At 41.9% G+C, this 16,377-nt stretch overlaps 2 protein-coding genes across 11 annotated transcripts in view; one reads left to right on the top strand and one right to left on the bottom strand.

Moving 5' to 3' along the window:
* Positions 1-1,025: 1,025 nt before the first annotated feature.
* On the bottom strand, positions 1,026-7,913 carry ANAPC13 (anaphase promoting complex subunit 13). Of its 3 annotated transcripts, none has more exons than XM_008708403.2 (3): positions 7,784-7,913; positions 5,157-5,282; positions 1,026-1,207 (listed from the first exon to the last, which is right to left on the bottom strand). In XM_008708403.2, the coding sequence occupies exons 2-3, from the start codon at positions 5,253-5,255 to the stop codon at positions 1,082-1,084; spliced, it is 225 nt and encodes a 74-aa protein (XP_008706625.1). In that variant the 5' UTR covers positions 5,256-5,282; positions 7,784-7,913; the 3' UTR covers positions 1,026-1,081. The 3 variants fall into 3 exon arrangements, with proteins under 3 accessions (XP_008706625.1, XP_008706634.1, XP_008706640.1); XM_008708412.2 differs by lacking the exon at positions 7,784-7,913 and adding an exon at positions 7,425-7,543; XM_008708418.2 differs by lacking the exon at positions 7,784-7,913 and adding an exon at positions 7,207-7,333.
* Positions 7,745-16,377, top strand: part of CEP63 (centrosomal protein 63) — a 57,352-nt gene continuing 48,719 nt past the window's right edge. Inside the window, exon 1 of one of the 8 annotated variants that reach the window (XM_008708384.2) lies at positions 7,745-7,875. Coding sequence is in view for 5 of the 8 variants with exons in the window: in XM_040636787.1 (XP_040492721.1) it covers positions 8,159-8,319 (161 nt within the window). In the remaining 3 variants the exon portion in view is untranslated. Of the gene's footprint in view, positions 7,876-7,920; positions 8,022-8,115; positions 8,320-8,365; positions 8,484-16,377 lie in introns of those variants that run through there. The other 7 variants (XM_040636789.1, XM_040636788.1, XM_040636787.1 and 4 more) reach the window with 7 other exon arrangements.

Below are 16,377 nucleotides of genomic sequence, written 5' to 3'. Positions count from 1 at the left end.
ATTCAGTGTTTCTAGTTTTTGAATGAGGGATACAGAAATATAAGTCAGGGCCTCTTCCCACAGTTCACAGCCTAGGTAAGAAAACAAGAGACACCACTTAACAGGGGCAAATAATTCCAGAAGACAAATGTCCATGGATGTGTTTTTCAAAATACAAGTAGTTTTTTTTTTTTTTTTTTGAGAGAGGGAGGGAGAGTGAGTGAGTGGGGGGAGGGGCAGAGAGAGTCTTAAGCAGACTGCTGAGCATGGAGCCCGAACTGGGGCTCGATCCCAAGACCCCGAAATCATAACCTAAGCTGAAATCAAGAGTCGGACCTGAAACAACTGAGTCAACCAGGCGCCCCTCAAAATATGCGTTCTTATACATATGTATAACTGAACACAGGCTTCATGGTGTTTCCGTCGTATCTGAAAGGACTGTGAAAATATGAAATCTTGTTACTGGATAAAACTAGTCCAGCTAGCCAAAGGTCCTTTCCAGTGGCACCTAATTAACTTGAGGAAAGCAGAGGTACCTGCCAGATAATCTTTAATCTGTGCATTTATCCAAAGCTTGAAAATGCCACAGGGGATTCTGGAATCCCAGCAATCAGTGAGTGGGCTATCCAGAGATCCATCCCACCTGCAGGTGCTCTACTCCGCAGCTCAGAGTGCTGCTCAGAGGGAGGCAAGTGAGAAGTTAACACTCTCCTTACACCCGGCTTCTCTGTCCTTGCCTGTCCCTTGCATGTCTTCAGTCACCTATGTCACAGGGCACAGGTAAGTAGCTGGGACGTGTTAAACTCTGACAATAAAGCAAAACCAGAATGAAAGGCAAATGAACCAGTCACATTTAAACACAAGCTAGTGAATGAAGAACTTTTGATTCAAAGGGCCAAATACTCTGCATTCCTGAGAAGTCTCAATCGGTTTCTCATTCTGGTGAGTATTTTCACATTGCACTTCGCTGTCACAAAAACTAGGTGGGTGTACATTTTTGAGTGTAGATTTATCACTTCAAGATCTGAATGAGGAGACCGAAAGAGTACTTTTTGTATCTATGTATTTTTCAAAAATCTGTCCATGAAAAAGGAACCAGGTGTTAGTTTCCTATAGGGGGAACATTCTCATGGAGATACTGTAAGGCCAAGTCGGTCCACTTCATTTCTTGTTCTTTAACCGATTCTGTGGTGCCACCATTGTCCTGTTCCGGTTCAGGAAGCTCATTCTGCAAAGGTACGATGGACATTCAGAACACTGGTACGCTCCGCATTAACAAACCCCTTACAACTCAAGAGCACTTAGGATTCAAGCCTGTGCGTTCTTAGAAATAGGCAGCATAACTGACAGAAATGTATCTTACAGAAAGACCTAGGATAAAAAGTTGGACCTTTTGTCTCCTCTTTGGCAAGGAGAGGAAAAAGTAGCCATCACCTCAGAGGACAACTATGAAACTAAATGAGGTAACTCAGATCAAGTGCTCACCACTGTGGGCGGCCAGCTTATGCTCAAGGAATAGCTATTGTTACTAGAGGCTAGGATCACTAAAAAGACCCAACACGGAGTCCTTTTTTGGGAAGCTGCTTCAATTGAATACCACATTTGCTGGAATATTCCTTAAGCACAAGAAATGTATTTTTAAAAAACTACCCTCTACCTAGCATGCCTATATTCTTACAGAGGTGAGTGGAGAGCACTGAAAATGTAACCTAATAGGTGAGACGTCCCCCTAGTGACAGAGCACAGCAACATAAATCCCAGCAAATGACCGGTTCCTCCCCTGCCAGCAACTGTCTTAGAATGGTAAGCCACGGGCCACACTTAGTATGGAATAGTTTTTTTCTCAGCTTGAGATTTAATTTACATATAACACTGAGTGAGTTTAAGGTGTACACACGATGATCTGACGTATACAGACTATGAAATGATCATCACAATAAGGCTAGTTAACACAGCCATCACCTCATACAGTTCTGTGTTTAAGTGTGTGGTGAGAACTTGCGGTAGTTTCCTTATATTTTAAATCCAAATTTATTACTACCAAGATTCTGCTTTCTACCAGAATTTATGGATATCAATATATTTCTTTTCAATTATTTGAATTTATACTTTTTTGGGGGGCCACAAACTGTTACTCAATATTGAGACTTTCGATGTCCCACTGATTCCAATTTGCAGTATATGAATGTTTTTCTCCTTCAAAATCATGTTCAATATATATAAAATGATTTACAATATGTACAAATATATCTGAACCACACACGTTTTATAACGTATTTGTACAAATTGCAAAGAACTATCATTTACTGTAAAGCAATCATACATTCAAACTTAAAGAGAAAGTTTGGTTCCAATAATTATTTATAGCTCACAAAGCACAAATAAGTCCTTGGTCAGTGAATTATCTGATTGACAGACAAACTTAATTTCATCTTATTTGTGGTATATACTCATTTTTTAAAAATTTTATTTATTTATTTTGAGAGAGAGAGAGACTTTGTGTGTGTGCGTGCACCCAAGCAGACTCTGAGTGCACTGAGCCCGGAGCCCAATGCCGGACTCGATCCCAGGACCCCAAGATTGTGACCTGAGCTAAAACCAAGAGTTGGACACTCAACCAACTGAGCCACCCAGGTGCCTCTCTGTGGTGTATATTCTAAAACAGTATCTTTCATTTGGTCACTACTGTCTCTTACACTGAATGCCAAGATGAAAAATTGTGTACGTGCTTGGAAACCAACACAAAGTATCATAAGGTATGATAAACACAACGATCAATTATGGTTTACTGCAAATTGGCCTCAATTCTTGGCAGCTACTCCCATAAAAAGGCAGGGTCCCATTTCCCCAATTTCAGATTGGGACTGGCCCAAGTGACTTGCTTTGGCTAGCAGAGAGCAGCCACAGTGTCCGCGGGCCCGTTCTTGGCTAAGCTCCACGAAGCCTCACAGTCCCTTCTGCTGCTGCTCTTGGAACCCTGAGACAGCCAGGTGCAGTCTAGGCTAGTCTGCTGGGTAATGAGGCTTTGACCTCATCACCTCATCATCCCAGCTGACCTGGCACCTACCAGACATGTGACAAGTCTGCTCATCCCCCAGCCTCCAGCTAGCCAGCCGACTGACTGCAGAACACCAGCAAGTCCAGCAGGGGTCAGCAGAGCTGGCAAAGACTGGAAGACCCTCTCAGCTGAGATACAAAATCATGAGATAAACAGCTGTTGTTTTAAGTCACTCTGTTTGGGGGTGATTTGTTAGGCAGCAACAAAAGCTAACCAGTACACATTCCCTGAGAGTCACGAGACACAGGAAAAGACACAGAATTACAAGAAGGCCAGGCTACAGCCTGGATGTTAGCATGGAAACTTCCTTCTCCCTCAACTCTTCCAGAGCAGTGGTCCCCAAATCCTGCCATTAGCCTGTCCAGAATTCAGCAGTTCCCCTCCATTAGCGTGCCTTTGTTCAGACCCTCCCCCCTGCCTATACTACTGTGATCGCTTCCACACTGGTCCCTCCGCCCTGTCACTCGCCCCTTTCTCCATGGCACACGTTCCCTAACCATGCTTCTGAATTCACATTCTGAAACAAATTTGAGAATGGCAGATTCCTAGTCTGAAGACCATGCATTCCTCAGAATGAAGTCTAAGCATGGCATCATATACTCCTCTCAAAATCTGGTCCAAGCCCATCTTTTCTGCCTACCTTAGATGACAAATATAATCTCCATCCACAGTGAATGTCTCACCATCTCCCAAAGCCTTTCAAAACTCTGAGCCTTTGCACATCTGTCCCATCTGTTGGAGTGCCCTTGTCTACCCCAACTAAATTTCTGGCCCCTCCCCTATGACCAGCTTAAATATTACATTCTCTCTAAGCCTTTCCTGATGCTCAACAGGTATCAGCCACCTCCTATCTTAGGTAGCTATTCACCACCTGGCTTATAACATTTATTATTATAATACTTATTTCTATGTGTTGCCTCTCTAGACCTCCAGGGGCAGGAACTGTAGCTTATGCTCACATAGTCTTATGGCACATGTAGGCTTCAAAGAAATGCCTGTCAAGTGAGAAAACAAAAGTTTACGAGACCGGATCTGGAGCCTTCACACAGACCTAAGTGTGAAGTCCAACTTACCAGCTACCCGGCTTTGCACAAGCTCCCCTCTCTGATCCTATTCCCTTGCTGTAAAATGGAGATAGCACCACTACCTTTGCAAGGGTGTTTCAAGGGTTAGAGATAACGTATGTCAAATTTCAACCTCAGTCCATGGCATAAAACCGGTATTGAGTAAGTGGTAGCTAGAATTCTCATTGTGCGCTCCCTTTTGACTATTTTTGTAAACTTGAACTAAGCTGTGACTTATTATCTGATAAAAGTATTATTCACTGAGCATAATATCATATCTTAGTCATAAGTGAAAACGTGGGTGAGTGGAATTTTCATTTCTCAGTAAGCAGCAGCAGCAGCAGCAGCAGTCTACTTGGAAGCTGCATTTTATTAACAACTCTCCTCAGGGCACTTGGCATGCTCTGAAGAAAAACAGTCCCGAGTCTGTTCTCCTTGTTTTTTGTTAGGCCTCTATGACATATAGGATTTAAAATAAACATTTATTAATGCAAAACTTCTAGATCATTTATTACAGGAGGTTCAACAAACTCCCTGCAGGAAAGTTCTCTAGAGATCGGGAAAGAAAAGAGTGTCCCAGGACCCTTTTGGTCTAAATGCAAAAGAAAAGCCAAATGTCTTCCAAACATTTTCCAGGGAAACTAGGATAGGTGTGTGTTTCAAGAATATGTCTCTAAAAATAGCAAATGATCAACGACAGGTAGACAAGTAAGAAATCTAGTGTAAATGCCATTGCTTCTTGCTCCTCTCCATCTTTTGTACACTGAACTCTCATCATCCGGTTTACTAGCTTTGGTGTAGCAGACAGAACATGGCTCAGAAGTTGTGAGTCCACTCCTGGCATGACCCCTAACTGAGCTCATCTTATCAGCTCTCTGAACCACAGTTATCTTCAAATAAAAAGTCATACTATCCAGTGTCTTCTAGAGTTAGAGGACTCCACAGCTTTGATTTCTTTGCCCTACTGGTTTATTTGTCCATTGACATCCTATTTCTACTAGGGCTCACCAGATCATACCTTTACCCCACCATCCTTGGCACAAATTAGAGCCTACCAGTGGTATTGCAACATCCTCATAGGGCAGCTTGTCTTCTCGCCAAGCATCGTCAATCAAATCCAAGATCCTTCCATCTCTCTGTACCTCACTGTCCATTCTCCTGCAGCTTTGATCTTGTCAGATCTGTAAGCCAAAGAGGTTATTTCTTAAGCATGAAGACTGAGGAGGTGATGTAATCTAGCATTAGGATTCCCCAGGCTTTTTAGCCTGTAACTTTTGGTATAACATCACGCTGGGAAATGGGAAAGACTCATCTTCTCATCTGGGTCAGGTGACAACCTACTTCTAAGACCACAGTCTCTCCCTACTGCCCATCCCTTTTCCCACCATGATGCTTTACAACACATACAGGACAGCAGACACAGCCTAGTTGACAGACCAGTGTCACAGTGTGACAGAGGCCTTGTGTACAAGGCCACAGTGTACCTAGAATGTTGCTTTTCTCTTCTAATTTGCATATCCACCTTTCCCTGTTCAGGATGCCTTTGATGAATCCCTATTTAATAAGCAAGTTTCCTCTCTGCCCCCTTTAGCCTTCTCCTGCACTATTTTTTACAAAAGTCTCTACCTGCCTCAGCTTTAATATTAGCACCTAAGCATAGGAGCTAAATGAACGTACAGAGATACTGAACTGGGCTACGCAAAGTGATCAGCTACAGAGCTGAAAGAAATCCTTAGCTGAATTTGTAAAGGAAACTGCCTGCTTTCTTAAAATAGTGCCCAATCCGAGTTCTGAAAGGAGCACCTCCAGGTGAACAACAGTAGCAGGACCCCTTGCTGCTCATTTCTGCTTCCCTTTGGGGTTCCTTCCTCTGATTTTTAATGCTGTACTCCCTTCAATGCCTGGACCGAGTGGTCAAGATGTTACTCAGCTCCTTGCCACGAATGACTCTCCATTTTTTCTCCTAAACAGCCGCAGCCAGCATGGAGGGTATCTCTGGATTCCCTGTTTCCTAGTCTGGGCTCTGCTGCTTCATCATGGGTTATCACTATACTGTGTTCCCTGCCACAAAGCAGCCATCCTGATGGCCTGGAAGCCAATGGCACCAAAGGTACTCCCAGTAACTCCTAGTTTCTAAGTCTATGAACATTCATAAAAGGAATAATTTTTAGGGGTGGGCTCCACCTCTTCATACAGACCTATGTTTGGCTCCAGTAGTATGACTGCATGATAGCCCTAATGCCTGGGTAATAACTATACAGGTTGGGGTGGGAGAAGGATTTTTTCCCCCTTGGTAAAGAGCTAGGAAAAACTGAAGCAGAAGGTGCCCAGCTATTTCGGTCACCAGTGAAACCGCTGAAGCCTTGATGTTTCACTCAAGAATTCACTACTACCCAGTGGATAACTCAAAACAAGTATAAGGATATTGTCTTTAGGAAATGCACACACAGTTCCAGTTATATTTTTGGAATCCCTCTCCCACAAGAGCCCTTTTTCCTGCTGCCTCTCCTTTGTCCCTGACGCTCTGTCCCCTGGGATACCCTCATTTTCCCAGTTATCAGAACTGGCTAATTTTCCCAGTCACGCACAGATTTCACCTTTCTGTAAAGTTTTTTCAAATCACTCCAGCTTCGCTAAGCATTCTGCCCTTGAACGTTTCCTTCTTGTCTTTATGATCCACCTAACAAGTCAGGTAGTCTTTGTAACATTACTCAGGTATCAGTGTCTACAATTATTATGTGTAAATTTTGCAGACTTTTTCCCAAAGATGTGCTTTTGTAGCACATCTTCCCAAATTTGACCTCAATCTTTTTTCACTCTCTTCCAAACACCACTAACCCTGCCATACTTTCCAGCCTTTGCACCTAAAAGCCTTTCTTTCCCCCTCACTAACGCCTATTTTCCTTCCAAACTCAACACTGGTGTCAGCTCATTTGGTCAACATCTCATTTCCAGAGTCAGGCACTAAGGTGCCTTCACTCTTCAGGGGCTGGAAGTGTGGAAAGCATCAAGACAAGCAACGTCCAGGACACGGCCACTGTCCCAAGGACTTGCCAGGCTCCACAGAATGAAACACTACTACCTTCCTGAGTAAATTTTTCTTACACATGTAACAGTTCCGATGTTAAGTTAAAAAACTTGGCTCCCAGGTCATCTCCCGCAGGCGGTCTGCTCCTAGACCCAGGGGGAGCACGGTACCCGTCCTTCCTGGGGTCCCTTAGTTCCCTGGGCACAGCGAATGCTCCCAACTGGAAGCTTGTCACACTGCCCATTACATGGTTTTTCCAGACCCGCGGTGCGTGTGTTCCCCGGAGCAGCGGCACCTGTCATCCTATTCCCGTGCTTTCCAGTTCTGCAAACACGCAGTTACGTGCACTAAACCTGACGGCCTTCTCCCTCGCTAGAAATGACCCTCGCAGGCCACCACCATCCGTACACAGGCGTGGGGCCGTCCCAAGCCCGGTTTCCGGCTGGATATACCAAATGTGGAAGCGGGGGAGGGCCAGAAACGCCACGCAAGTGCCTTTCCACCCTCCACGGCGTGCTTTGGAAAAGAAACGGGTTGTGAAGATGAAGAAAGACATCGGCCTCCACTGACGGGAGCTGGGACAGGGCGACGCTGAGGAACCAACACGTCCGCGTCCCTCCAAAAGCGAGACTAAAAGGCGCAGGAAAGCCTTACCCGCGCCGGACCCAGCGCCGCACCCGCTGCCACAGGGCCCCCTGTCGGCGTCACGTGACCCGCGCGCCTTTCTCACCGGTCCCCGGATGTGGGTGAGCCCATTGTCTTGAGCGGAGGGGAGGTCTGGGAGGACGCTACTTCAATTAAAAATGAGGGGGCAGGGGGCGGGGCGAACGTGGCTACGACGGAGGCTGGACGTCGGGTCGGCGGTGACGCGCGTGCGCGCCCCCGGCCGGAGGTAACGGCGGGAAGGCTCGGGGGCGCGCTCGTGGCGGCCCAGTAACCGCATGGGCGCCCGGTGGACAGGCGAGGGGCGGGCGTGTCCTGGTCCGGAGGCAGCCCTGGCTGCGGTGGCGCCGCGGGCTGCGCGGCCGTATGGCCCGGGGCCGGCCTCCGCAGCAGCCCGCTGGCCACCAGGCTCGCCCTCTCCGACCCGGGTCCGCTACGGCGCCCCGCCCGTCGGCCTCCCCGCGTACGCCCTGCGGACCCGCGAAGGCGGATATGGCCTTGCCCGGCGCGCCGTCCGGGCCAGCCAGGTGGTCAGCCCCTCCCCAGAGGCCGGGCCGGCGGGAGGGCGGCGGGGGGGGCGAGCAGCTGCCGCCGAATCCTCGTCTTCCGCGGCGGAGCCAGCTGCGGGCCGCTCTTCCTTTGCAGAGGAGGGACCCCCGGCACAGCCCTCCCGGCTAGGCTGCCATATCTGGTTAGCTTCCCAGCATTGTTGTGACTTAGGCCATTGACGGCACGTGATGCCGGTTCACTTATGGGGGGAATTTTAGCAATTCTTAAAACATGAGTTAATGTTAGTACAAGAGGTACGGAAACGTGGCAGAAGTCGTGAAGGACTGAAGACGTTGGGAAACCCCGAGTTTACGGATTGCTCCATGCAAATCAGGGTGGGAAATAAATGATAGACAGTGTTTAGAAGGGACAGATTCTTAGGAGCACTTTAATCGTGAAGATATTCGAGGACAGTAAATCAAGGCTCAGTGTTTTTCTTAACGTTCCTTACATCAGAGTAAAAACGAGTCTGCTGTCAGTGACTAGTCTTCATTTATAGAGTACCCTTCTTTGCACGATGTAGTTTTCGTTGAGCCTTACATCCGATTCCTTAAGTTATTTCATTCCTTTAATAAAGCTGTATTGTAGGGTAGATACACTGCTGTTCTAGAGATCACCACAGGCTTGCATTTCATTTTATTTTATAGATGTGAAGAGGAAGTCATAATAAGGATCATCTACATGTTACTTTCAAATATTTACATTTATACTTAGCTGTAGCTTAATGATATAATAAAGTGTATTTTCTTATTTGGAGTGCGGTGCCACCTTTAGATTTGTATCAACTTCTTGCCCTTTGACTATATCACTATCAGTGATCAGTATAGTAAAAATGAAATTAAAATGGGTTAGAGGTTCATAAACATTTAGACATTCACACTGCTCTTAAATGTGTGTAGACTCAGGTTTTAAAAATTATTTCTAATAAATGTGTATGTTGATTGTAATGTGCCATTTTCCTCCCGTTAGAAGGTAGAAGACCTTTGCTTTGTCCTTCCCTTTCTCATTTATGTAGTAGTGGTAGCCAGCTCTGACAGCATCAGTAATCCACTCCATCAGAGTTACCTTCTTAACCATCTGAATCCCCCAGGTACCCCCAGTTACCTACTTAAAAAAAAAGTCAACTTGATTTGAAATTTATCTGAAGCCAACATGAACATCGGTTGCAGGGATTGAATTTATTTTTATGTTGGGTTTTTTTTTTCTCTGAAAGCTAAATTTGCTTTTTAGGTTTTACAAAACTACATTACTATCATCACACCTATGAAAATTTATAAAAATTCCATGTCAGTATTCAGTCTAGGTTCAGATTTCCCCAACTGTCCCTTAAATGACTTTTTGCAGTTAGCTTGTTTGGCTCAAAATCCTGGAGAGGTCCACATGTTTTATTTGGTTGATACATCGTTTAAATCTTTTTAATAGAGCAGTTCCCTTGTGTCCCTTTTCCCCCTCAATATTCTAGATTTAGCTGATTGCATCTGCATGACATCCTTTTAACATGTACATAGTTTCCCTTTAAACCAGTATTTAGATCTAGAATTGCACTGTCCACTATAATAGCCACCAGCCAGCTCTGGCTATTTAAATTAATTAAAATGAAATAAAACTAAAAATTCAGTTCCCTAGTTTTATTAGCCACATTTCAAGTACCCAATAGTCACAGGTGCCTGGTGGCTACCCTCTAAATGGTCCAGACATAAAATATTTCAATAATTGCAGAAAGTTCTGTTGACTAGCGCTGATCTAGAAGATCAGATTTAACCTTAATTTTTTTTAAGTTTTTTTTTTTTTTTTGTGGGGGTCAAGAAGATTTCCTAGGTGGTGCAGTAGATAATCTATTGCATTGATTATCAGAGAGGTGTGAAATGTCTGAGTTGTCTCTCTTGTGTTAAGATTGAGCAGTACGATAGGTTCAGGTATTGTTAGCCAAGTCCATCCATCCTGAAATTCACCATGAGTTTTTCACTTAACGGTGAAATCTTTTTATGGATTTAGATTGCCTATATCCATTATTGCATTAGGGGTTGCAGAATGGTGATTTTCTAATCCTATCATTCCTTCACTATTTATCAGCTGGAAATCTTTTATAAAGAAGAACTCTACCCCACCAGCTATTTGACGGCCTTCAGCTATTTAAAATATAGTTTGTACAGCAAAGACAAGAAAAATGCTTCTTTCCCTCTATTTTTAGGCTATAGTAATGAGGTGGTGGCCTAGCAACCTCCAAAGGTAACCATGAGGGTTTTTGCCTTTTTTTTTTTTTTTAAATCATCATGGACTTGAGTATTTAAACCGTTAAAACTTATTGCAGTCCTTTGTTGTTGTTGTTAAATACTGAAGTTGTCCTGCCTTTGGTCAGTGGCATCCCCTTTAAGTTGGCTCCTGTCCATCCTGATATGACCAGTACTCTTTGATAATCAATTTCCCTATTTTCTGGTAAAACATGTTCCTCCCTCATTTATACATTAATGGCCACCAAAAAGCCTGGTTCCTTTGGGTTGGATATGGTATTTAGAGACCACAGTCTGGGTGCTAGAGGTGCTTGTATTGCTAGGTTAGTCAATGGTTCTAGGATTTACAGTGGTCAGAGTTAGGAAATGTATTTAAACAAATATACAGAATTCACACTGATATTTACATTTTAACTTAATTTTTTGTATTTGTTTTTATATTTGTGTTTCTTTGTGTTGCTGAAAATCTTGAAACCTGATATCATTAACATAATTTTTTTCTTATTCTATATTATATATAGTGACTTCAAATTAATTGTACCAATTTTATTATTAACAGTATGATTCCTGAATAGTGTTTAAGATTTCTTTGCAGTTCTTTTTTATCTTTAGTATATATCCCACTTGGGATATGTACAGTAGAATTATTGTATTTTAAAGGCATGTGAAACATTTTGTTATATGGTTAGTTTGCCACCTTGGTATCTAGTTGATTTGTTTCATTTTATTTCCAATTTTTCCATACTGCTTTTTTTTTTTCCATTTGGATCTATTATATGTAAAACATTAGCATAAAACTAGTACTATAAAACACAGATATCCAGACAAGTTTAGTGGTCATTCCTCTTTTTTTCACCCTACTTCCCTTTCTTCCTTTTTTAAAAAAAGATTTTATTTATTTATTTTGAGAGAGAGAGAGAGAGGACCAGCAGTGGGAAGGGGAAGAAGGAGAAGCAGACTCCCTGCTGAGCAGGGAGCCCAATGCGGGACTTGATCCCAGGACTTTGGGATCATGACCTGAGCTGAAGGCAGATGCTTAACCGACTGAGGCACCCAGGCGCCCCTAGTTTCCTTTCTTACAGGTATCATATTTACTAGCTTTGGGTTTATCCTTCCGTAAAAACAAATGCATTATCTACTTGCTTTTACCCCCTAGTAATATACGCCTTGTAGATCCTCCTTAGAAGTATGTTGTCTGCTTTTACAGCTTCATAATATTCCACTGGTGGATGAATATTCAACTAGTCCCTGTTGATAGGCATTTGTGCTGTGTCCTACTGTTGCATATAGTGCTGTACTGTGTGTCCTTGTGCATATGTAAGTTTGTATTTTTGCCAATGTGAGTTTGGGATAGCTTCCTAGAAGTGTCATTGTTGGATCAAAGGGAAAAGGCATATTTCTTAGTTGCTATGTCTTGCCAAAATCTCTATAGAAATTGTACCATTTTCCATTCCTGCCTACAATGGGTGTGAGTGCCCATTTTCTCATAAATATACTCTGTCATAAGAGTATATTGTCAAACTTTTGAGTTTTGGTTAATCTAAGTATAGAAGAAAGTGTAACTTGCTGTATTTTAAATTTCTTTTTGTGAGCAAGATAGAGCATCTTTTCATATGTTTTGTTGTGCGTGTTTTAACTTAATTAATTTTAATTTTTTATTTTAATTCCAGTTAGTTAACACACAGTATTTTATTAGTTTCAGGTGTACAATGTAGTGATTCAACAATTCCATACATCACCCAGTGTTCATCACGAGTGCACCCCTTAATCCCCATCACCTATTTCACCCATCCCTCCACCTCCCTCCCTCTGGTAACCAGCAGTTTGTTCTCTATAGTTAAGAGTCTGTTTCTTCATTTGTGTCTCTCTTTCTGTATTTTTTTCCCTTTGCTCATTTGTTTTGTTTCTTAAATATATGAGTAAAATCATATGGTATTTGTCTTTCTCTGACTAACTTATTTTACTTAGCATTATATTCATTATACTTTCTAGCTCCATCCGTGTCATTGCAAATGGCAAGATTTCATTCTCTTTTTATGGCTGAGTAATATTCCATCATATGTATGTATCCATGGAGTTATATATATGAGTATATATATATACATATATGCACAGAGATTATGTTATAGATATCTATATATAGTATAGATATACAGATTATATCTATATTTTATAAATATAATTCATATTTGTATCTATATCTATCTGTCTCGCCTCTTCTTTATCCATTCATCAATTGTTGGACACCTGGGCGGCTTCCGTATTTTGGCTATAGTAAATAATGCTGATCTTCTCATATGTTTAAAGGTCATTTGCATTTCTTTTTCTGTGAACTGCTCGTTCATATCTTCTGCCCATTTTTCTATAGATTCCTTTTCTCCCCCCTCAGTTTTTATCTTTATTTCATTATTATTTTTTTAAGCTTCATTTATTTATTTTAGAGAGAGAGAGAGAGCAAGCTAGGGGGAGGAGCAGAGGGAAAGGGAGAGAGAAACTCAAGCAGACTCCACACTGAGTGCAGAGCCAGACGTGGGAGATCATGAGATCATGACCTGAGCTGAAACCAGGAGTTGGGTGCTTAACTGACTGTGCCACCCTGGCACCCCTTCCACCTCAATTTTTAGACACTTTTTACATATTTGGATAATTAACCCTTCCTGATAAAACTTTCAAATACTGTTGTCTTTAGACTCTGCTTATGGTATTTTTCCCATTAAAAGTGTATTTTTATGTACTTTGATTTCTCAGTCTTTCTCCTTATTCTTTCTGGATTTTGAGTCATTGTTTGATCAGTGTTTCAAAATTCCACTTTTATTTTGGAAAATTTCTTTGATACTTTATGTGTGATTTTCCCCCCTTAAGTTTAAGTAGAAAACTTTCTGGGCAGTGGTAAATTATATTGTTTATTGGAGCAGCCAGTTTATCAACCATAGTAAATCTGACAGAGCCATAGATCTTTGTAATCATAGTAATGCCAAGACAGGTAAGGGACAGAGCATCGTTACCCTCCTTTAAATGAGACTTGGTGTAGGCATATCCCTTCTATTAGTACACATTAATTCATAATTCTATCCAGAGTTATTACTTTCTTTCTGTGTCCCATTTTGATCATGGGTGTATACTCAGAATATTTTTCCTGATCTGTAAAATGAGGTTAAAGGGAGGCCTTCAGATCCTTTCTAGCTCTTAAGTTCCAATATGCTAATGAATTTCAAAGCTTTGCCTATTATTAGATATCTTATCTGTATTCTTTTTCCACTAAGATTTAAAGTGTGTTTTCCCTGCTTCCCACCTTATATTCTCTTTAACCCTCTTATTCTAGATTTCACTGATTTAAAACAGTCTTCATTCCAAAGGAGAGTTATAATAAATAACTTAAAAGGAGAGTTATAATTAATAACATATATGTTGATGTCTCGGTTTGACTACAGAAATGACAATTGTAGAGATACACAGTTTTTATGTAGCCACATTAGTAGTAGATTATCAAACAGTGAGTAAATTTACATTTATTATTATGAACAAAGAATATGTAACTTTACATAATTATTACATGGCAGAGGCAAAAGAAGAGAGCAGAGTGACATAGTACATAGAGTTGAATGAGGCTCAGTGTGGTTAGGAAGGAATCGGTGATGTAGCTATGAGAAACTCAGATGAGAAAAGTCCACAGAAAATCTGAGCCCTTGCTGTTTACCTGATCCTAAGGAATGAGAACTGATGGTGTTTGGCAGCTATTCAAACAATGGTGAAGGTATTGGTAAAGAAACACATTACACATTAGTAAGATTATTTTCTGGAGAGAATGTTGCTACCCCCCCCCCCATTTTTTTAAAAACAGAGATCTCTTTGTTTTAGTCTTAGACCATTATTTTTACTTCTGAAATGGCAATTTCCCAAGACTGGACTATTTTCACTATTGTGTTACTGCCCTCTGGTGTCCATGATGGTGAGTTTGCATTTTTTCCTATTCCCAGACTTTTTGGTTTGGTTTCATTTATTGCTAAGAAGACACTATTAAACCAAAAGAAAATATGAAGGTATTTTAGGATCTGGAATCCTGTAAAATTTAGGAAGATTGCACATTGGTTAGGACTTGGGAGTCACCGCTTAGGTGTGATTTTATGACTATAATGTGTGGTTTACTGTAGTCAACTTATTTAACCCTCTAAGCCTCAGTTTCCTCAAAGTAATTGTGTCTATCATTTATGAGTGTTGTGAAGAACGAATTAGACAGTGGCAGAACAGTTGCGCACTCAGTGAACGTTACCTTCTGTCATAAACATTGCTAATTATAATGTCATCTAGAAAATATATTAATATATATTACTAAATGTGTGTTACTAATTTGTATCGCTAAATAAATGTTTAAGAATGAAGTGACCTAAAGAAGTATAATTTTACTGATGATAGTTTTGATGGCTATAGTAGCCTGTCCTTAGGAATAGCACTTTCTTACAGATTTAATAAGTATCCATGTACAGTAGGCAAAAGCATGCTCTTTACAGTGGACGCTTAATTGGCTGCTAGAATGCCATGAAGCCTTGCGGACTACAGTTCATACTGCTCATTTTACAGATGTAACAACTGAAGTCCAAGGACACAAAGCTACTTATTTGCAGAGCAGGATTCTCTCCTGGGTTTTCATCCACATGGTACTGTGTGAGCTGTGCACTGCCTCGCAGCTCCCCAGAGTGGAATAAGACATGGAATCTGGATTGTGCTGTAATCGACCATATCATGGTTTGAAAGAAAGTGGATTAGAACATGAAAACCTCTTTCTTTAGGTTTTTATTTTATTTAATGTTGGTGTAATGTGAAGGATAAGCCAACTGGAGGAAAAGCCTCTCTGCCATATTTGTGCACAAATAATTGAATACTCCTGTTAGTAACTTCAGAAATGGATGCAGATAGTGTGCAGTGGTTGTATTTTCCAGTCTTCCATTCTCCTCTGTGTCTCCAGGACACCCTGTCCTCGCCTCTGTCACTGCATTTATCATACTGGGGAAACATTTTTGGTTAATTTTTTCTTTCCCATACTGGACTATTAATTCCTTGAAAAGGAGCATGTCTTTCATCACTGTGTATCTGGTGGTTAGTACAACACTGAATTCTCTGTTAAATGAAGGAATCCCCTTCCAGAGCATTGTAATTTTTAAACGAGGCAATAGGACAAAGGGGTAGAACCCCCCACCACAGCTTTTGAGAATTACCTAAAGACTAATTCGGGGCTGAGCCTTTGAAGGCTTAAGGAAAAAAGCAGTGTCTCAGGAGTGAGAAGTAGTTTGACATTGGTTAACATGTTATAGAGGTGAGAAACCACCAACGGGTACTTTTCATTGGCATTTCCAAATTGAAAGGTAATCTTTCACCTCTCCTCCTCACCTTCCTTTCTTTATGGTGTGTCTTTCCCTTTCTATGGCAGTCTGTTCTGTCTCCTTCCCTTCTCTACTAGACACTTCTCTATGACCAGCTTGCACAAAGGGATAGGGAAAAGGGAGGGGAATTGTGATAAGTTCAGCCAAAAACATCTAACATGTGCTATGCTGAAATGCTACACTAAGCTCTTGAGCTGCAGAGGTGAATAAAATTAGATTTCTGTCCTTGAGGGCTGAAAAATAAGGAAAAAGGGTATGCAAAAACCTCATTCCCAGGGTGGTGTAACGCCTGTGAAAGAGCCTGTTAGGGACTAGCAGCCGGGAGGTACAGAGGAGCGAGGGCCCATATAGCTGCCGTGGAGGAAGGGAGAGTGTTGTAGGAAGCTTCACAGGCCTGTCGTCTGACAGGTGTGGTAAGATCTCCCGT

The sequence above is a fragment of the Ursus maritimus genome, unplaced genomic scaffold (genome assembly GCF_017311325.1).
Source record: "Ursus maritimus isolate PB19 unplaced genomic scaffold, ASM1731132v1 scaffold_20, whole genome shotgun sequence".
Lineage (NCBI taxonomy): Eukaryota > Metazoa > Chordata > Mammalia > Carnivora > Ursidae > Ursus > Ursus maritimus.
Note: the sequence above shows the minus strand (reverse complement) of the source record. Positions and strands in the feature narration are given on the sequence as shown.

Excerpts from the sequence above, each read along its gene's own strand:
- ANAPC13 (XM_008708403.2), bottom strand. The coding sequence starts at position 5,255 with ATGGACAGTGAGGTACAGAGAGATGGAAGGATCTTGGATTTGATTGAC. Across the intron at positions 1,208-5,156 it reads AGGATGTTGCAATACCACTG|AATGAGCTTCCTGAACCGGA; the intron begins GTAGGCTCTAAT and ends GTACCTTTGCAG.